The 22,716-nt window shown below is 48.8% G+C and overlaps 1 protein-coding gene across 8 annotated transcripts in view; it reads right to left on the reverse strand.

The window, feature by feature from the left end:
- Positions 1-22,278, reverse strand: part of mcf2la (mcf.2 cell line derived transforming sequence-like a) — a 48,727-nt gene extending 26,449 nt beyond the window's left edge. For 2 of the 8 annotated variants that reach the window (XM_035534853.1, XM_035534848.1), the window contains exons 1-2: positions 22,102-22,278; positions 1,858-1,941 (exon numbers count right to left, since the gene is read on the reverse strand). In XM_035534853.1, the coding sequence (XP_035390746.1) occupies positions 1,858-1,941; positions 22,102-22,180 (163 nt within the window). In that variant the 5' untranslated portion in view covers positions 22,181-22,278. Of the gene's footprint in view, positions 1-1,857; positions 1,942-7,484; positions 7,573-11,728; positions 12,055-18,243; positions 18,321-18,901; positions 18,993-22,101 lie in introns of those variants that run through there. The other 6 variants (XM_035534850.1, XM_035534847.1, XM_035534854.1 and 3 more) reach the window with 5 other exon arrangements.
- Between the last annotated feature and the right edge of the window lie 438 nt (positions 22,279-22,716).

Raw genomic sequence — 22,716 nt, forward strand, 5'->3', positions numbered from 1 at the left:
CACCCACACACACACACACACACACACACACGCCCACGCCCACGCACACCCACACACACGCACACGCACACGCACCCGCACCCGCACCCGCACCCGCACACGCACCCGCACCCGCACACACACCCACACCCACACCCACACCCACACCCACACACACACACACACACACACACACACACACACCCACGCACACGCACACGCACACGCACACGCACACGCACACGCACACGCACACGCACACGCACCCGCACCCGCACCCGCACACGCACCCGCACCCGCACACGCACACGCACACGCACCCGCACACGCACACGCACCCGCACACACACACACACACACACACACACACACACACACACACACACACACACACACACACACACTAACTCTCTCTCCATCTACCGCTCTGCCACCATTCCTCTCTCTCCCTCTCTCCATGAAAATGACATGACTGTCCTATTTGTTATCAGTAGTTCAGCGATGGTCCATCTGCTGAGAGAGCGCTCGCTGCCTCTCGCTGCCTCTCGCTGCCCCTCGCTGCCTCTCGCTGCCCCTCGCTGCCCCTCGCTGCCCCTCGCTGCCCCTCGCTGCCCCTCGCTGCCTCTCGCTGCCTCTCGCTGCCCCTCTCTGCCCCTCGCTGCCCCTCGCTGCCCCTCGCTGCCTCTCGCTGCCCCTCTCTTGCTCTCCCCTTCTAAGAACCAAAACACCACAAAAATGACGACATCCAGAGTCAGTAACTCACAGACCACGCTGGCCATAGTTGGCTCAAAGTTTCAAAATGGAAACCCTTTATTATAAGTGATCCCAAAATGGACCAAAGGCCCTGAAGCACTAAACGAAACCATCAACCACCACGAATGAAACTATGGCAACCTAGAATTCCAACCCAGAAACAGTCACAGTGATCAAAAAGGGTCTTCACAGCAGATACACACACGCACGCGCACGCGCGCAGAAACACATGCACAGGTTAGGTTATCCTGCACAGAGTCTGTCTGCGAATGCCCCTGAATTATTCAGGGTTGCCACGGCAATGTGCATGGCAACAATGCTTGGCAACGGATGTCCGAGAAAGTGTGTGGCTTTGTGTGGCTGTGTGATTGGCAGTTGGCTCGTACAGAGCCTCAAGAACAACATGACATTTCCTCCACACGCCCAACTCACTGTGTGTGCACTTCATATGTGAAGGTGTATGTGAGAAAGAGGAAGTAAATGCTGACTGATTGATACTAATGTATGTGTGTGTGTGTGTGTGTGTGTGTGTGTGTGTGTGTGTGGAGTTGTGGCACTCCAGCTCCATTTGGTACAGATTCTGCCAAGTTGCAGGCTTAAAAATAAAATAAAAAACTGCTGACTGTGCGTTTCTGACCCACAGCCCACGACATCTGTGCCATGACACACGGCAGGACACATCCAGCACTCTGACTGATGCGCAGTTCAGCTCGTCACGCGTGTACGAGAGCGCTGAAGTAACGGAAATGACACGCAGGGTCACCAAGGCCTGGATGCACAGCAGAGGACTGATGTATGCAACACGCATGAAAAATTCGCACTTCTTTATGCCACATTTAGACTGATCTGGGATCAGTTCCCTTTACCCAAGTCCTATTCTGACCCATTATTAGAGAAGAGACATAACTGTTCTTAGGTCAGCATAAAACGGTATGTACAGCAGCACCATAAAACCACAGAAAGGTGCTCCAGTGCTCATTACATCCCTTACATTTTCCCAGGCAAGCTTAATTAAGTTTAATTCTGATCTGGGACCAGTGCTGAGGGACCTGCGAAGTGTGGTTGGATTTTTGAATATGAAAAATTTTCAGGAGTTTCATATTCTCACCTCGGGGGGGTGCTCACCTGACAGGAAGGCGAACCTCTTCCTGAGGTCGGGGCCAATGTCGGCAGCGCAGAGCGGACGGGTGTCCTGCTGCATGATTTCATCTGGGGAGGAGAAAATAAAAAATTAGCATAGACAACACCCAGAATAATCACCAGCCGGGGGGGAAGACCACACGGTGGCCAGAGATGAAGAGAGCACACCTTCCCTTTACCAGCATCCCAGAGCTGAAAAGCTGAGCGTGTCTGTTCCTTTTTTTTGTTATTATAAAGATCTCCACCTCTGCCTCCAGTGTCCAGTTTCCCCCGACGACACATTACCGCAATTACATTTACACTCACGTACGAAGTACAATGAGCCAAACTGAACCACACAAAGCTCCACTCGCCCATAGTCCCATAAGGGGCGTTATCCTTATTTAGTGGATGTAACGAAACATTACAATGGGACACCAGAGGAGGGGGGAGAGAGAGAGAGCGAGAGAGAGAGAGAAATATGATGGACAGATCAAACTGAAGGAAGGATCAGAAGGTTCAGAATGTCTGACAGGTATGAAAGGTTAGGAAGATGAGAAGAGAGAGGTGAAGAGAAAACAGGGATGGAGGGAAAGAGGCAGGTAGAAAAGAAGTGAGAGAAAGGATTGACGGTGAAAGATGAAGAGGAAGACTCAAGAGTAAAAGAACAGATTACAGTAAAGAGCTCTGTAGCCTGCCAGTGCAGAGCTGTGTGTGTGTGTGTGTGTGTGTGTGTGTGTGTGTGTGTGTGAGTGTGTGAGTGTGTGTGTGTGTGTGTGTGTGAGTGTGTGTGTGTGTGTGAGTGTGTGTGTGTGTGTGTGTGTGGAGGTATTGTTGAAGCATGTTTTCATGAGACCCCTAGACGCTCAGAAGTGAACAGAAGTACAAAGAGAAGACCAGCTAACCAGTCGTGTGTGTGTGTGTGTGTGTGTGTGTGTGTGTGTATCATCTGCATACATTAGATCAGGTTAGCTTGTGTGGCGCATGGAAAACAGCTGCAGAATGAACAGAGCAGACATTAACTACACACCTGGCAGTCTGACTAACAAAGGGAAACACACACACACTCTCTCTCTCTCTCTCTCTCTCTCTCTCTCTCTCTCTCTCTCCCTCCCTCCCCTGACTCAGTAAAATGGCCGAAGGCTAAGTGTTTTATGTCCAAAAGCACAAATCCAAAGAAAACTTGATCAAACATTTTAATACAAAACCACTAAATTTCACTCGCGGGCACACACGCACACACTTAACAGCATCTATCATCAGTTGTTATGGCCCTCTTTGCTCTATCAAGATACAGAGGCTCAGACAACATTCCAAATAAAAAAGACAAGTGTGTCTGGAGAGATGGAATCAGTCAGAAAGGGGTGTGTGTGTGTGTGTGTGTGTTGGGGGGGGTTGCGTTGTGGTATGTAGCTAAGTATGTACCAACTGGGTTTATTGTAAAGTACATACCTCCTGTTTATTAGGGCATTACAGAAAGTATGTAGCTACTAAATGTCAGTCCTTATGACACGCGGCTCTTTTGAGGTGCCGCGTATTATTGCGTTATGGACAGATGGACGGTGTTGGCTTTCCATGATCACCCGAGGCACGCTGGGGGCCGGCAGGGTTTGTGTCTTCTATTGCGCGTCTGCACCCTGTCTCTGCAAGCCACGCTGGTCTCGCGGGAGCATATATGAAGCAGCGTGGCCATGGCACGCGATGAAATTCCACCTGAAACTACAGCACGCGGCGCACAAGCGACACGGTTCTGCTCGTTGCCCGCGCCGGACACGGGAACCGCCGACATCACAGCGCGAGTATGCGCTGTCACGGGGGGCAAATGAAGGAATCCCAAAATAAAGAGTTCTCCGGTTTATGTAAAAAAACCAAACCAAAACAAAAAAACCCACAGTGCCCCTTACGTTAATCTCAAAACGGTTTCGTTGTCTTTTCCCTCTCACGATGGATCTGGTCAGTGCTCTCTACCCTCACCGACAGATCCAGACAAGAGTCAAGACTAATAAGTCACTCGCTAATGCAAAGCTGCTGAGGTTAACAGAAGGTTCCAGAATAGGATTAGCAGCTCCAGGCCTGTGTGTGCTGGGGTGTCACAGAGCAGCGCTGATCTAGAATCAGATATCGGGAGGAAAGTCAAACTAAATGCGGCAAGAATCCGATCCTGGGTTAAATGAACACAGTCAAGATACTGAAATGACTGAAATCTTTCTTGAGCTGCCCAGAGGGTCTTAGTTAAAGACTAAAAGCCATTGATGCTGTATAAACAACCAGCCTTTCTCAGAAATAAAAGTCCATTTACCCGCTCCTCTGACCTTTTAAAAATAGTTCCAAAAGTTCCCCTAAGCAAAAGCATCAAGAAACAAAACCCTTAATCTCAGTATTATGACCAGGGCCCTGTAACAGACCCGGGGCCTCTCAAATCTCACGCGCAGCGGATGGCAGAACCAGAGGAAGAGGAGCTTGCCTTCATCCCAGGCAGTTCCACGGCTCGTTCGCAGCCAGTGTCTCCCGCCGCACTGTGTACCCAACATGGGAGCGGCGCCTCGGCGGCAGACAAAAAGCCCCTCACTCTCACGTCTGCCCGCGCCAAAACGTCGTCGTTCACTGCACCCTTCGCAGGCTTCCAGGACGCAGTGCCAGGCATTCCGAGCGGCGGCGGGGGCAGATTAGTGCAGACACTCGGCCGTCGAGCAGCAAGCGGGCCCGTTGTTTACAGTCGCCTCCATTTTTAATACGACACTCGGACGAGTGCGGGTTGCAGGGAGAACCTCAGAAGGACAGACGCAACCGTTCAGCTTCTTACATCGTTCCAGAACGCCGGCCGAACCGCTTGTTAAGACAATTTGCATACATTTATTGTGAAAAGACACGCGAGTACTTCTGAGTGGAGGAGTGTCCACGCCTCTGAGCTCGCGTTCTCTGTCGCAGGAGAACAAGGCTTGCGCCTTTTCACTCTCGCACCGTCTAACGCGTGCATTGTCTTGCACGGCTTTATAGGTAAATTCCGGCTCTGACAGCAAGACACTTTGTGCAGTTCTAAGTGCAACTTTAGAAAATAACACAATAACGCATAGCCATTGTAAAGAATATCACCTGGAGTACTAGTTTATCATTTGGGTCAGGTTCCTACAAGTGGTCCAGGTAAATGCATGTCAGGGTGTTATTAAAGACCTCTGTGGCTGTGTTGTGTCTCAGCTTGTCTGGACTACACAAACAGATGTGTGTGTGTGTGTGTGTGTGTGTATAGAGGGTGGAGAGGTCGGGTGACCCATTTACACACAATTAAAGCTCCAGTAATCATAGGTGTGCTTGCTCTCCACAGTGTACATCTTCTATATGTTAAGTACACATACATGCAGAATATACACAAGTCAGGATTAGTCATGTGTGCGCACACACACACTTCAGCATTCAGCATGCTGGGTGTTCATTAAGGGGCCATGTATGTATGTATGTATGTATGTATGTGTGTGTGTGTGTGTGTAAAACATGGTCAGGTCAGGAAGGTGTGGGTGTATGCCAGCAGTGTAGTGCAGTGGGTAACAATACTGTTGCTCTTGTGGGGTTTGGGGTTCGATCATCCCCCTGGGCAAATACACCACACAATACCAACCTTGGGCATAGCTCCTACCATTACCTGTGTACATCTCTGTAACACGACTGAAATGATACGTCGCACTGCATAAAGAGCGTGTACAGTGTTTCATGTTGAGAACATGAGAGAGAAGCCCGACTTTATCACTGGATAATAAAGCATCCATCTGTTATGTTGTGGACCCACCCACCCACCCACCCACCCACTTACACACACACACACACACACACACACACACAGACACAGACACACATACACAGACACGCACACACGCATGCACGCACATACACACACACACACTCAACACACACACACGCACGCGCGCGCGCGCACACACACACAGGAAGGTGGGGTATAAACAAGTGTGGAAACTGCTGTACATTCTTACCATACCACATCTATGTCCATGATTCCTTACCAGGAGATTTGCTGGTGAATGCCAGCGGCACCTATGGGTCCTCAGGGGAGGACACACCCACGAGGCACATGGGCATGTGCCGTGGACGTGGGATGGGCTGGTCTCTGGGGTGTTTCACAATCGCAAAGGGCAGGTGTCCATTTCAAAAGGTCTGAGAGGGTCATTTTTCGGTCGCCAGGCCACAGCACACCACCTAACCTGATTCTGACACTGGTTAACAGGATCCAGGACAGATGGATCTGGGTTTCTACAGCAGGTTGACTCTAGAACAGATGGATCTGGGTTTCTATAGTAGCATGACTTTAGTATAAGTAGGCTTCTCTATCCCAATTTAACGTAGTGAAGCTGAATTGTACACAAAACTTATGTCAGTAATACTGTGGATTTAGAGCAAGGCCTTTCTGGGTGTGTGTGTGTGTGTGTGTGTGTGTGTGTGTGTGTGTGTGTGTGTGTAAGAGAGCAATGTAGCCCAGTGCCAAGTGATTTCTTTGGATCTTACCCATAGTATCACTGCTCAGGACAACAAAAATATTCAGACATAAATACGTTCATGTGGTTGCATATTTACATGGTGGAACTTCAGTTGTTTAGGCTCCATCTATGTTCAGTCCACTCCAGGTTGAACCTAAAAGGCGGCGAAGCCCTGCCTAATGACCACAGCTACGAGAAGCCCTGCGGCTGCTAAGCTAACGCATGCAAAATCCAACCAATGGGCCTCCACTCGCCTCCAGTGTTGCTAGCATTCTGTAACCATGGCAACCCCATGTAGCTAGGGAGGAGCCAAGCCAAGCCTGACAGCTTGGCGGCATGGCAAAGCTGTGGAAGAGAAGTGCCATGGGTGGTGTCAGCTCCCGGAGCGGCTGTTGGAGTTTAAACCGCTCACGTGGTGCCAAAGCGGGACCATGCGGTCAAAAGCGGAACAGGCACTGGCTCACGCCAACGTCAACCAACCCGGCTATCTCAAAACAACAGGCAGAGAGCGAGAGAGAGAGCGCGCAAGCAAACGAGAGTGAGGGAGGAGTTTGTTTACTTTAAAAATGGGGTTAAACTTAAAAGTAAACAACCTCTGGCCAAAGAATAAAGAACAAGCGCGTGTAAACCGAGCTAACCACATGATCTGAAGGCAAAGCTAATGACCAGACAAAAACCTTGCAGCAAGAGTCCAAGTGGTATACTAGTAGTTTAACGTTGGATAATAATGGCCTTTTTGTAGTTAAAAAGATATACAACGTTAAATAAGTTAGAGTGGTCACGTCCTTCAATAAACATGCCAAAATGAAAAATATACTCAAAACATGAGCTGTTATAATACACGTAAAGGAGTGTGTCAGGAAAAAAATATCAAACATAAATAAACACACCATTCAGCACAATAACAAACAAATGATTAAAATATGACCCCCTGCCCCAACACCACACACACACACACACACACACACACACACAACCCTTTTTAACATTTAATGCCACGTCCTTCCAATCTGACCATTATTCTTATACTATAATTGACCAACCACATGCCAACATCAAAAATTCCCAGCAGTCATTGCACACAGCAGTCCAAAGCAGTAGTCTGGGAAGCGATCAGACAGCAGGGTGCTGTGGACGCCATCTTCCTACCTGTCATCACTTTCAGCTGCAGCCACAGCTTGGTGATGTCCTGGCAAAGCAGGGACACTCGGCTGAGAGCCATCCCGCTCTGAGTGCGCCGTCGCTGGGTCACTTACACTCCTCGGGGGCTCCTGCACGTGGAGCTACAGCTGGCCATCATAGACAGCACAGAGGGAGACGAGCGATCCATCCGCGTGTTTCATACATCGCCACGGTGTCTCGCTCGCACACACACACACACACACACACAACCAGATGGACGGACTTGGCTGGCTTCAGGTTACAGCTTCAGTGGCTCAGATGATCACAGACACTCACGTGTGTATGCGTGCACACACACACACAGGTAGAAGGGTGGTAGGAAGTACTGAATGCCTGAAGGCAAATGTGTATGTGTGAGGTCTATGCTCTTAACATACAAAAACTCTTAACTCTCTCTCTCTCTCTCACACACACACGCACGCACACACGCACACACATAATTGCACCCCCCAAAGTACCCTATAGGATTTCAGAGAGTGGCATGATGCCAAGTCTTTTGCATGTCACTCTCCTCCCATCCAGCTGAGCTAATAATAAACAGCCAATCAGGACACAGCTCATGTCAGAAGGGGAGGCGTAATGGCGCCATCTTCAGCACAGAGGAACTACTGACACTCCGCACCAGAGACAGATAGTCAGGCGGACATGACTTGAAAAAGGGGGAAGTATGACAGAGCTAAAACGAAGAGTGAGGAGTGACTCTAAGCAAACTTTCCAGAACCTTCCTGACATGGGTAAGCAATAGGGAGTTCACTTATTTACTTAAAAGAAGGCTTATGTTAAAATTCTGTCAACAAAATGGTTATATGTCGTGTATGCTTTTGCTAGTTCATACAAAAAGAAAGAAACCCCTCTAGAACTGCCGGTTTTTATGAGCTTGTCAAGCCAACAAGTAGAATCGTGTCTTGTTGGCATACCTAGCAGATACTGGCTGTTCCTGTCCCTGCCAGTGACCACACATACACCCCTCTCAGAAAGCTGAGAGGAGAAACAGGCTGCAGGGGGCCACAGAGCTCCAGGGGCCCATTCAAGTATCCCCACCAAATACACACACTCTCTCACTCTCACGCACGCACACACACAAAGAAGCTTCTAGAACAGAGGCGTTCTTATAGTGTCAGGGAGATCCCCTCACATTCCACAAGACCACTATGAATGGCCCTGCAACCCTGTATTCACAGAGCCTGGGAAAGACAGACTCACACACACACACACACACACACACACACACACACACACACACACGTTTGTTGCTGGAGGCTACAGTATGATACAGTCAAATAAAAAGCTTTATATCTCTGTGAAAACCTTTGATGCTAGTGATTATTATTATTGTTGTTTGTTTGTTCGTTTGTTTTTCACAAAAGGTTTTTTTTTAGTACAAATTACATTAGAGGTCCTAGGTCACCAGTTAAATCCTGAATCACCAAACGAAACAAACATGAAGTCATCTGCTACGCCAAGGCTTTGAACAAACTCAGCACATCCATTGTCTGTCACCTGCACTGGGAAGGCCTGTAGTGCTTGTAGCATACCTGCAACCAAAGATGAACACGAAACCCAAACCCTGACACCCTGAAATCTTTGAGCGATCAGACAATGCAGAACCCGCCACTAGAGGTCCATGAGGGTCTATGAGACCATGAGGGTGATAACACACCTGGGATGGAGAGATGTGTTCATTTTGTATCTCCCCATCTGTTTGTCGGTGTGCAAAGATTTAACACCTGCCTGAAACAAAGCAGTCTTCTCGTAAAGGAGGAGGAGTTTGTTGGTCTATAAAAGCACTGAGTCAATGCGCTATTTTGCATGTTGGAGATCTTGAAGATAGGAGACAGGCAAATAACCCGCTGCCTAATGGTCTCACCAACCTACAGCAGTTCACCAGGGCTTGTGATGTTTCCTACTGCGCTGCACTTATGTCACTTCAATCTCTAAACTTGGCAGTTCTTGAGTCTAAAACCATGTATGAGGGGGATTTTGCCTTTAAGCATTCGCAGACTTTAAGCATTAGCATCACTTTTAGGTTCGAGACACTTAAAGTAATTTAGTGTCAGTTAATCTAGATTAGCAGTATATAGAATGAGGAATTTTAAGATTGAGGCAATATCAATCAACCTAGAGCAGCAGTACATGGGAGGGGCATCTTGGAAAATGAAGGAATGTCAGTTAATCGAGATAAGCAATATGGGGGGAATCTTGGAGAATGAAGGAATGGATCTTGAGTGAACCACTAGGCACCTGCTACACTGCTGTTGTCTGGTAAATTGTGAGTTCATTGTATTTTCTATTGTGTGTGTGTGTGTGTGTGTGTGTGTCCATGTGAGGGAGCGAGTCTTTCATCTCAGTACTCTTGAGCCTGAGGTGAAAGGGCAACTACCGTAGTAGTAATGCGAGACAAGGGTCATATCACACACACACACACACACACACACACACACACACACCTCATTCTACACTTACACCACACCCAAAATACCCTGTACCACCACAGACACAAGTGACACCAAAAAACTTTAGAGAAGCTGGGATCAACCAAATAAAGACAAAGACCCACGCACACGCGCGCACACACGCACGCACACACAAACAGTATTCCTTTGCTCTCCTACATCAACAGCATTATCCAAGTGCATACATGTACGCTCCTCTGCTAGTCCTGAGGGCACTGTATGGATTACAGCCGCATGGTATCAGTGGGAAACATATTCAGGAGGAAACCAGAGAGTGGTGGGAGTGCCGATGGGGAAGTCCAACAACCCATCACCATTTCAGCCAGTAATTAATAACAAGTGAGAGTTTCGTTGTCTCACATTAATACCCAGATTTTCACCAAGGCCACCAGACAAATCAAAATGCAAAAAAAATTCAAATAAAATAATCATTCATTCAGCCCTTAAATCTCAATCCCTTAAATCCAACTCCACATCATCTCCCCAGCTCTCAGAAGCGCTACGGAGCTGAACCGATTGATCAGTGACCTCTCTGACTGCAGCGTACCTGCTTCGCATGTAGCGGAGCCTTGGAGAGCACTGCAGTCTCATGCTCAGTGTTTTTGTCTGGTGGGAACAATATGAATAAAGAGGTCGACTTGTACTTTAATTCAGGACGCAAGATCTTAATGGGGAGCTGGAAGGAAGCTGTGTGTTAGCGTGAACCAGGTAGGAACCATCGCATCTCCCAAAGTCTCTCCACGCGGGGGCTCTGGATTTCTGCGCTGGGTTCTTCACTGGGTCTTTTTCTGACTGAAAAGGTCTAATGTTGCAGATACAAAAGTGCACTTTTACCATACTGACCTTAATTAAAGGTGAGGCTGCCTTTTTAATGAAGGACCGAAAAACAAGCTGACATTTTCAACAAATTAGGCTGAGCTCACTCTCACATATATGCATAGAAAAACACGCACGCGCGCACGCACACGCACACACGCACACACACACACACACAGTCCCCCTGAGGATAATCTCTGCATCGCTGTTTTTTTTTTGCACCACTAATTGTGGTGTTTAGTTCCAGTATGGCTCTCCTTCAGCCACTGCCCACTCACACTGACCTAGGACCAGTTTCATCTCTCCGAATCTCAACCTCACCTATTAAAAAAAACAAAACAAAACAAAAAACAACCCGCGACAAAACTGGTTTCCGATCAGGTAACGGGAATCACCAAGCGCGGGCAAAAAGACGACAGCATGATAACACAGATCTGTAACCCACAAATGCCAAAACGTGACATGCAACTCGCAAAAGCGCAGTTACAGTGCCAGACCTGAGTTACTCCTCCGACGCTGGTAATAAATGACGAGGGTCCACTGGAGCTGGTCTGCTTGGCGTCGCAGGAGTGATCGTGCCGTTAGCGTTCAGTCACGGACAACCACAAGCACATTCGTGATCAGACAGCCCCCCTTTACCAGAGTACAGGGGACCTTAACCTCTATTTAGGCCTTTTCTACCCAAAACAGAACAAGCGGAAACTAAAAAGGAAGTACAGCAGATAGACACACGATTATAATGTTAACTCAAATGAAAACTGAGGAGTAAATCCAATGAATGTGTGTTTGTTTAGCAAAAAGGTGTCACGAAACATGAGTTTACTTGGAATGGACACCAAAGAGCAGAACCAAGGGACTTGACTTTCGATTCCTTAGGAGTTTAAAAAAGGGTGTGAGCTTTTATCTTAAACGGGTGTAATCTTTTATCTTAAAATCCCTTACCTTTCCGCCATTTTATCGGTGCTTTGCATATTTATTTAAGGAACAAGAACACAGTACGTAGGTCCACACACAGGGAAATGAAGGTGGTCCCCAGTTGCTCTTTAGTTCTGCATCTACAGCACTAACATGTTTACAGCGATGTTGAAGAGGAGTCCAGTGCAACACTAGCGAGGGAAGGCCTGGGAAAACCCACTAGAAACAGTGTCCTGAAAAATTGAAGAAGCAGGCATCCAGAAACAGAAAGAACAACCAGATATAGGAAGGTCACTTTCAGAAGGTCACTTTCATTTGTGAAGATCGCAGAAGGCTTTGGAAATCAGAAGTGACCAAGGGTTCTCTGGGAGAGGTAACCCATGTCCATCGTCATATGATCAGAGTCCAAGAGGCGCCTGACTCTTCAAAAGAGGAAACGGTCATTTATAATAGACAGTTTCCTGCTAGGCTATAGCAGGATGCCCCTTTGGTACTGGTCCAGGAACAGGGCCCCAACTAACGCTTCAACCAGTTCCCCATCACACTGAAAACATCAAAACTGGTTCCAGGTCAGCAAGTAAGGCTTATCTATCGCAGACGGCTTCCTCTGGTACCACAGGACCGTGTACTTCAGACGGAGACTTGTTTACAGGGAACCATTGGCGTTTTGGGGAAATTCTGGAGCCGTGGCAATACTCCTAAGCGCGTGATCGGTCCAAAATGCTGATGGGGCAGGATCAAGCGTCAGGCGTGTCCAAGAGAGGCCGAGCTTTTTTGGACATCTTGGGTGGCACTATAAAATGACCAGGTTGGAGGGTACCGCGCAGCCGAACGCATGTAGGCGTTCGACCTGTCTCTCAAATGTCCGCGCCACGTGGAGAGAGAGGAACGGTCTCTGGTCTGTCTGCGTACGAGACTCGCAATTGCAGTGAAAACTACGCACAGCAAAAACTACACATGAATCCAGCAAATCTCCAGAGGAAAGGGGACAGAAGAGAATTTGGATTTGCATGAATTTTGATCTGAGAGAGACAGTCAGACACAGACAAACACACACACACACACCCTGTTGATTTGCCTTCTGGATCTCTTTTAAACAGGAAAACAGCTCATTTGGGGGGTGGGGGGGGGGGGGGGGGGGGGGACCAACCACCTGCGGGACAACAACCAAAGTGAAACCCTACTGTTGTCCCAGGAAAACCGTCGGACAACGCAATGGGACACTGTCTACCGCAGCCATGACAACATGTCTCAAACACAAAACAACAAACAAAACCACAAAATGACCCCTATGGGAAGGTCGCTACAAGCAAAACTGCATCGAATTAAGCCAAATAATATGAAATTGCAGGAAATGTAGTAAGACAAAATCTATAATTATTCCGATTTCTTACAAAAAACAAGGCCAGAGATTCCGACATATAGCCTCCGAACAGCATCACAGGATGTTTACTCCAGAGCAGCCAGTTGTGCTTCCTCTCTTCCTGTCCTCTCCCAACTCTATCCTTCCATATTCCTTCTCTCTCTCCCTCCCTCTCTCTCTCGCACATACACATGCAAACAAACACAAATATAGTTAGTCATTTCCAAAAAAACCCCCCAAAAAACAGTGAAGCATTAGTAAACAGGAGTGCGTCGGCTTGTGCCGGCGACGGTCAGTGTCGTGCGCCTCGCGATCGGCTACGTTTCGGAGGTTCTGTTGACCGTCACTTTACTCCTCCGCTTCCCCAGCAATCCGAGCAGTCCAGGGTGTGTTGGACACTTCAGGGATTCTCCAGTTCCTAAACTGGCCCTGATGTGCTACACGTCAGCTGAGACTGCACCAGGAGAACGCCTCCAACTTTCTTCCGGTGCGACTGCGGCTGAAACACAGTGGAAGCGTGGACCATCGGGTGAAGAATGCGTTTGCGTTTTCCTGAGATCACAGCTGTAACGGATGCCATGAACGTTTAAAAGATGCAGAATGGGGAAGAAATCGTCTGGAATCACGAATTTCCGACCGATCCGTGACGGAAAGGCGGCAGGAAAGCGCCGGGACTAGAGCAAGGACAATGCCGTGTCCGTATAGCATACTGAAACAGGGACTGGTCACACAACATCAGGATGTTGAGAAGAGGTTGGGATAAATCGCACTGGCTGATCAAGGATCAGTTTACGCCAAGCTTGACCGTTTTGAAAAGGAGCCATGAGACTGACTTCAGATCAGAACAAACAGTTATCTTCACACATCCTGGTTACAGTGAGCAAGTGAGAGAGTGTCTACAGGGAAATTCTACTGTTGCAAGTGCAAACAGAAGCAGCGTGATAAGGAGACGATATAAATTTTTTTTTTTTTAAAAAAAAGCAACGTTTGCTGTGGGTCAACAACAGCTCACGTGTATCAGTTGATAGCTGTTATATTTATTTCATATACAGATATTTGTGTCACATGACTTAACTGCCCTTTTAATACTTACCTGTATACTTGCGACGACATTGACAGCATAGTCTGTGAATGAAACCTAACACACCTAACCCACTCGAGTTCAGAAGACCCGTCTGAAGTGATTGTGCAGTGAAGATGGCAGCTATTAGACAGAATACACCTCCGTTATGTACAGAGAGAGAGAGAGATACAGGCAAATAGAGAGACAACTCATGCTAGTCAGAGTTTGTCATGCTACATCAGTCAGTGATATCCACAAATAAAAGCCTTGGCAAACATACATTCACACTTCCTATCAGGCACAGATCTCTCAAACAAAGTGTTTAAAAGCCACCTGATCCCAACGGCATCCGTGTCGGAAGTGGCGAAACCGCACAGTGGATCAAAGGTGTCCAGCACACCAGCTCTCCATGTCGCACGCTGACATTCTTCCAGCAACACGATGTACTCAAATACTCAAATGTTCAACACACTGGACAGCTGCAGGAACGCTGACCGCACGGTCAAGATGCAGTCACCACCACGACACATGACCTGCCCCCGTGTCTCTGACCACAGTGCCTAAGTAACGTGATATTGGACTAAAATCGAGGACACTTCAAGTGCCTGCAGATGTTTGCGTGATGACGGCGATCCAAATATCCACATGCTGCCCGTCAGCAAAGGCGGTAGTTGCATCTGTGCACCGTTACATTTTGGCCTGGGCTGTAGAAAAACAGTGACATTTGGTGCGTGTCAGAAAAGATCTCAAACTACCAAACTACCATGAGTTACAAACTACCAAAAACCGCACGTGCGGTGTAATCTGTCATTTACACCATGTTCGTAGTACACCCGTATGACTAACATCTTGACTTGTACTCTGTGTAGATCTCCCTCATGGGCACTGTACTTCCACAGAGACCTGTTACTTAGGACATGACACATCATCGTCTTTCCCACAGGCAGTCGGGACCTGAACGTCTGCGTAACAGTTTCACCTGGCTCGACAATTGAAAACCAAGGAGGCATCACGTTTAAACAAAAGGAAACACCAAGAGCATCGAGCAGAGACGCAAACCTCACAGCGCTTCAACTTAACGGGCTCATCGCTGCCTGTGTGCAGGGGCACGCAAAGAAAGTGTCCGTGCTAATTGCCACAAACACTGTAGATCAGGATCGCGGCGCCACGCGCGGACGCCCCTTTATGCTAATTCAGGGTGACTTGGTGTTTAGCGGTTTAAGGTGCCCATTGGCGCTGGAGCTCACGCCACCTGTCCCACATCTCCAGTGATGCACTGCAGCTCTGCCATGGGCGAATAATGACATGCTGTGTCCTCCTCTGGCCCATGGTGAGCCAAGGCTCCCAGAGAAGGGCTTTGCCGACGCTGCTGTAGTGCATTTTTAGTCCAGAAGTGGGTGGTGGGTGTGGGGTGAGGGGCAATATGCAAAAGACAAACAACTCTGAACCCTGCAAAACAAAACCCCAAACACACCCTCGCTCCAACACGCGCGCGGCTAATGAGTTACTTTGCGGAAAACCGCAGGCTCTAGCGCGGAGCTGTTATGCCTGAAGCCTTGGTTGAAGAGACGCCACTAGCTAATAATTATGAAACGTGTTTGTGTTCTAGGTTGGCTCTCCTCGCACAGAGCCTGGGGAGATCCCATGTGACCGTCGGTTGGTTAGCAAATACCACTTAGTGGCTTATTGGGCTACTTTTGCCAGCTGAGATCCTACAAGACAAAAACTCCGGAGTATAGCACTGTACTGAACCAGAAAGGACCAAAGACTCCCAGTATAGCACTGTACTGAACCAGAAACGACCAGACTCCCAGTATAGCATTGTACTGAACCAGAAAGGAGCAAATACTCCCAATATAGCACTGTACTGAAATCAGAAAGAACCAAAGACTCCCAGTATAGCACTGTACTGAAATCAGAAAGGACCAGACTCCCAGTATAGCACTGTACTGAACCAGAAAGGACCAAAGACTCCCAGTATAGCATTGTACTGAACCAGAAAGGACCAAAGACTCCCAGTATAGCATTGTACTGAACCAGAAAGGACCAAAGACTCCCAGTATAGCATTGTACTGAACCAGAAAGGACCAAAGACTCCCAGTATAGCATTGTACTGAACCAGAAAGGACCAAAGACTCCCAGTATAGCATTGTACTGAACCAGAAAGAACCAAAGACTCCCAGTATAGCACTGTACTGAAATCAGAAAGGACCAGACTCCCAATATAGCACTATACTGAACCAGAAACGACCAGACTCCCAGTATAGCACTGTACTGAACCAGAAAGGACCAAAGACTCCCAGTATAGCATTGTACTGAACCAGAAAGGACCAAAGACTCCCAGTATAGCATTGTACTGAACCAGAAAGGACCAAAGACTCCCAGTATAGCACTGTACTGAAATCAGAAAGAACCAAAACATTTTAGCCTGTAACTTTTTTTTTTTTACCACCACAGCCACAACACAGTGAATAACTTGACTGTCCCAACTCGCCAGAAAGTCTGAGAAAAAGCGCCAGACACATTCAGACTAAGACTGTTTTAAAACAACACCCCCAAACTCACGCTGTAGCCAGTCACAGGCAATGCTGAACCTGTAGAAGCTCTGCACCTCTTCCAGAGGGATCTTCACAAATCCTCCTCCTTCCACGATGGGCTGGAGACACACCAGACAGCCCTGGCGCAGCATCCCTCTGTGCGTCACCTGTTCACGGGCGTCTCTCTCCATCTCCATCTCTCCCTCATGCTCTCCTTCTCATCTTCTGCATTTGCCTGCCTCTCTTTCTCTCTCACGCTCCTTTCTTCTGCAGTTCTTTCTCTTGTGTACTGTGTCTCACCTCCTCCCCCTCTCTCCCACACCCACACGGGCATGCGCGCGCGTGGACACACCCACATACACACACAGCGAAGGTTTGAGCAGCCTGACCTGTGGCTTCGCACTGGGATTCGTGGCCCTGCCCAGTCTGTGCACAGGTGAGATTAAACAGTCACAAAACAAAGGGCACTCCCACAATGGAGGCAAAACACAAGGAGGGAGACACACACACACACACACACACACACACACACACACACACACACCTTAACTTCACAACATCTGTCATTCGCTCCTTGCAAAAGCAATGACCATCCCAACTGACAACAAGACAATATAACTCGGGTTGTTTTTCTGATGGAAAGCCTTGGTAACTCAATTTTTACTCAACTCAATTGAGTTACTCAAGTTTTAAAAAAATCAAAAATCATCATAACAGTGAAGATACACATTAATCAGACGATGAGTATCAAAAATGCAAGACCTAGATAAATTTGCATTGTCTGGAGTGTGTAATATTAAGTCACCTTTGCTTGAGGTCTGTGTGTGTGTGTGTGTGTGTGTGTGTGTGTATGTATGTATGTATGTATGTATGTATGTATCAGATTTACATGAGACATCAGTCAGAACCCCAGCAAGTAACAAGTCATTACAACAGGACACCTCCAAACTACACACACACAGCGCAGAATTTCCATCTACACAGTTGGCCAACAGTTTCAGTTATTGACATATGCGATGTGTAAATAAGCTTTGGCGATGTCTTACGAGTATCGCTATCACCTTTGCATCATTCCTCTGTGCCTGAGGTCTGGGAGGTTATGTGACGCTTCCCTCCATCAGTCGAGAACCCAGAGGTCACCTATGGGAGCGCTGCGCCTGCCCCAGAGCCAGGTCAGCTGCGTCGGCTGGCGTCGTTTAGCTAGCGGCTCCCTTGGCGTTTGAACCGTTTCCAACAGAAAGGCGAACAGGTGTCGGGTCCCGGTCAGACCGGCGCGCTACGGACCGCCAAAACGGCTCGGTCTGCGACACCTTTTCGGGAATTAGCGGAGCGTTACGTATAAAAGTGCAGCGCTGGGTGGCTTTAGAAAACAAGCAAAGGTCCTTTTGTGCGCAGCACTCCAAGCAAATCCTGGGACAGGACTCGACATGCACTTGACTCAGTGGAACCGCAAGCCTGCTAGCGGCGTGCGAAAAAGGCTTGTACAGACGCCCAGAAACTCAAACAACTTGGCATCAATGTACACACACACACACACAGGATTGGGAGGAGGCTTATGGACAGATTTAAAGTAACTCACGCAGTTGAAGAAGGACCTCTGACATCTGTCCCGATTGCTGCTAATACTAGCGATACTGCTGTCTGCTTCAATCTCACTGCTCTGAAAGTGTTTCCTGTCCGTCTGTGTGTGTGTGTGTTTGTTCAACACATGACCCTGACAATTCACTGTAATAATAAACTCGCTTATTCAGCTCCTCTGCTAAGTGTGTGTGTGTGTTTGTGTCCGTTAGTGCTGAGACTACTTGCTGTGCTGTGTCAAGTGATGCACACTTATTCAGTCCAGAATTTTTGCTGTGTGTGTGAGAGAGAGAGAGAGAGAGAGAGAGAGAGAGAGAAATAGCTCACAGGAAGGTGTGTGTCATTAGCTGTGACTGCACGTAGGGGAACCAATACACTTGGCTCAACGCCATACAGAACCTCAACAACCAGAGATGCATCCTTGCAGGAAATCACTCTCTCTCTCACACACACACACACACACACGGAGTGACATATTCCTCCAGCCAGCACTGGTCAGCAGGGGCAGTATGTCTCTCTCTCTGCCCTCCAGCACATCCTCCAAGGACACAAAACACTCCCTCACCCCCTCACACGTCTACTCGTCCTCTTCTACTCATAGCCAAGTGCACTCAGTCCTTCTGTCCTGATCCACACACACACACATCACGTGCCCTCACCATTCCCCTGTCTCCAGGAACCCTCGTGCGCTGCTCCTCCTCCTCCCTGCAACAGCGCCTCCGCCAGGCCGTGCAGGAGCTGAGAGACCCTGGCCGTCACCCACTGCCACGCCTCCTGCCCCTCACGCAGCACCTCCCGCAGGGCCATGCGCGTCCCGCCGGCCGTCCCGCAGAAGCCCCGCGGCGGGGTAGAGCGGTTTAAGGGCACGCGGCCAGAACGAGGCGGTTTGGGAGCGGGGAGGACAGAGTATCGCCCCGCTCCTCCTGCAGGACGGCAGCTAGAATGAGGCGAGACGTGTCGCCTCGCTGCCGTTTTGTCCCGGTTCTCACACTGCGTCACATGCACACACACACCCTCGCTCGACGAGGAGAGGGAGAGAGAGGGGTGGGTGATTTGCAGTTTTAGCGTAAATCCCCATCTGCTCGGCTAATTATACCAGAGCTAGCAACTGAACAGGCGCTGAGCGTCACACACACACACACACACACACACACACACACACACACACACACACACACACACCACTAATCTTCAGTGCTCTAATGCGCCACTTAGAGGACAAAACAGACAAACTTTCTTTGTAAACTATGAACCCAGGAAGAGAGAAAGTACGTGGGATGAAACCATGGTGACAATCACACACACACACACACACACACACACACACACACACACACACACACACACACACACACAGAGCCAGAGGATGTTCACACACACATACACAGGTACTGGGCTCTGAGGGCGTTCACACACTGGCACTTGGAGTCCAAGGGGCACTCAGAATTAACGGCACTCTTCTGGCCCACTCCTCGTGTGCTAAGGCTCTCATCATGTGGAGCTTGGTAACAAACACTATCAAAGAAAACCAGAGCTAAAGTAGAACAAAAATAGAATTCAACTGTTTCCGAAAGTTAGAGCAGCAGACACAGGTGACCTAATGTGTTTGAGTGAACCACAAAGAGAGAGAGAGAGAGAGAGAGAGAGAGAGAGAGAGAGAGAGTGAGAGAGAGAGAGAGAGAGAGAGAGAGAGAAAGAGAGAGAGAGTGAGAGAGAGAGTGAGAGTGAGAGAGAGAGTGAGAGAGAGTGAGAGAGAGAGAGAGAGAGAGTGAGAGAGAGAGAGTGAGAGAGAGAGAGAGTGAGAGAGAGAGAGAGAGAGTGAGAGAGAGAGAGATATCTTGCCATCCCTTCCTCACCAACACTGACATCAGTGTGATGTTCAAATAAGATTTTAAACTTGTAAAAGAGTGCACACAGGCAGGGTGATTAAGCTAGAAATAACTCGTATATTCTTCAACATTACTTGGCTGTTATAAAACATTCGCTTTTTCTTATTTTGGCCAGCCCCCACTGGAGGACTTTTAAACATTTATTATTTCTTTCTATCTTTTATTTGTAACTTCTCCCTGTGTCCAACTATAAAGGGGGTATAAAACATATGAACAGACACAAATAATGTGGCATTACGGGAATGATGCGTGTATCTATGCGTGTGTATGAGTATGTACCAGTGCAAGTATGTCTGACTGTGTATGGACATGTACTAGATGTTTCTAGTAAAACATTAATAAAACATTCATTTTCAACCACATGCACAAATGCCCGTGCACACAGATCCATACATTAGCATATGCATATCTGAGATGATGTCATTGCATATGATGAGGCATGTGGCCTTATTTTATAGCTTCCTTTCCACATGGAATCATTCATGAATTAACAAAGAGCAACTCTCGTCCCTGTCATGGTCGCAATGTGATGCCATTATGTTTCAGAATAAGCAACACAGAGAAGCTCACGGTCACGTACGAGTTTACAGAATTGTTTATACGAGATAGAACACTACGGAGAAAAACAACCACAGTCCGCATACAGAGAAACACTGTGAGAGAGCGAGCGAGCGAGTGAGAGAGAGAGAGAGAGACATGCAAGACAGCACCAAAGCCCCAGCCCTCCTGAATGGGTAGCTCTTCCCCTTCTCCGTCGCCACGTCCCCCCGGCCGCTTTTTCCGAGCCGTGGCTTCCTTCCGAGTCAAAGAGGCGGAACGCCTGTACGGGGCATTCTGGGGAGGAGGGTAACTGAGGCATGGCAACACTGCAATCTTGTTACTGCAGCAACAGTATCTGGTCAATCAAGGAGCAGGGAGCTCTGCGGGGGGGGGGGGGGGGGTTTACTAGTGCACGGTGAGAGGGAAAGAGAAAGAGAGAGAGAGAGAGAGAGAGAGAGAGAGAGAGAGAGAGAGAGAGAGAGAGAGAGAGAGAGAGTGTATGCATCAGTCACAATGCTGCTGTTAAAATAGCGTTAATGTTATAAAGAGTGTTCCCCTGACTAGCATTAACCTGGTGAGTTAATATTGTTTCTACTATATCACTGTCAGCGTGACGGCGGGGCTCTCAGCGCGATGTTGCGAGAGGAGCTCGTCCACTTTTTTTGTTTCGTAACAGGGACGCGTCACCGCGTCGAGGAGGACCGGGGAATAAACATTTCCACCCAGATCATGCCCTCCTCCTCCTCCCGTAGCTCACATGCGCCACTTCCGCACGTGTGCCCACGTGCGTGCGGACTACACGACGGGTAGGTGTGTACGCAGAGAGATTAGAGCACATACTGAACCACTGAACTACTGAACACTGGCCTCCTACTGGCGGCGCACCGCTGTGTGAGCCTGTTCGCATAATGAACGAACATCCCTCGAAACATCAAAACTTAACCAAACATTCCTGATAGCCAGGAAGATGTTCCACGGGCCAGCAGAGCTCAATGACCTCCTCAGAATAAGGGGGGGGAACAGAACCTTCGGTCTCGAGCCGACTGTCACTGGCTACGAACCGGTGGAAGGCGTGGACTCTGAGAGACGCGTCATTTCTCTACCCATCTGCTGTGGGGCACAGGTCAGGCGGGTCTGCCACCTCCGAGACGGCCGGGGAGCAGAGAGGCGGAGGTAACCGGAGCATCTTATTCATCTTATTCAGCAGGAACATGACACTGCAAAAAGTGGCAGGTTTAACGGCTAAATACGACAGAGCACGCACCCGTGGGAGCGTCCGAAGTGTATGAGCAGCCCAGGGTCACAGTTGCAGCCATGTTGTTTTGCAACGCTGCTGATTTTGTGAAGTAATCTAAACACACAGTATCTCTCTCTCCCTCACACACACACACACACACACATACACATACACATACTGCAGCTCCTCCTACCGATGCAGTGTGTGACAGCGGCGAGCCTCCTCAGGAGCTCCTCCAGCACCATCTCGCTCATCTTCACCCACAGGATCATGGCGAGGAGCAGGAGCAGGAGCAGTAGGCACACGCGCTGCCCAGGGACGGCTGCTTCCAGAGCGGGGAGAGAGGAGGCCGTGTCTGCTGCTGCTACTGCTGCTGCTGCTGTCGGTGCCGCTGGCGGGAAGGAGAGGGAGAGCGGAAGGGAGGATGAGGAGGCGCAGACGCAGACACGCATCCACATGCGGGCGGGCGGGCGGGCGCGCGCTCACGCACGCGCGACCGTGCAGAGTCTGCGCGTGGGTGCGCGCGCGCGGCTTAGCGAAGTCACTGCGTGCGCGATCTGCTGAGGGCTGCAGCGTAGGGACACACACACACACACACACATACACGGGCAGGTCCACACATACTGCGGAGTCAGTTGCTCATATTAATCGGCACATTATGGTGCGCAGCACTCCATATGCGTTAGGTGATGGCTGTGCAGCAATAGCATCGTATGTGTGCTCCGGAAAAAAACGTCAAAAATCATTTAGGCCGTCTTGTGATAGCTACATCCTATATCCCCATATCCAGCCTGCCCATAAAAGACGC

The sequence above is a fragment of the Electrophorus electricus genome, chromosome 16 (assembly GCF_013358815.1).
Source record: "Electrophorus electricus isolate fEleEle1 chromosome 16, fEleEle1.pri, whole genome shotgun sequence".
NCBI lineage: Eukaryota > Metazoa > Chordata > Actinopteri > Gymnotiformes > Gymnotidae > Electrophorus > Electrophorus electricus.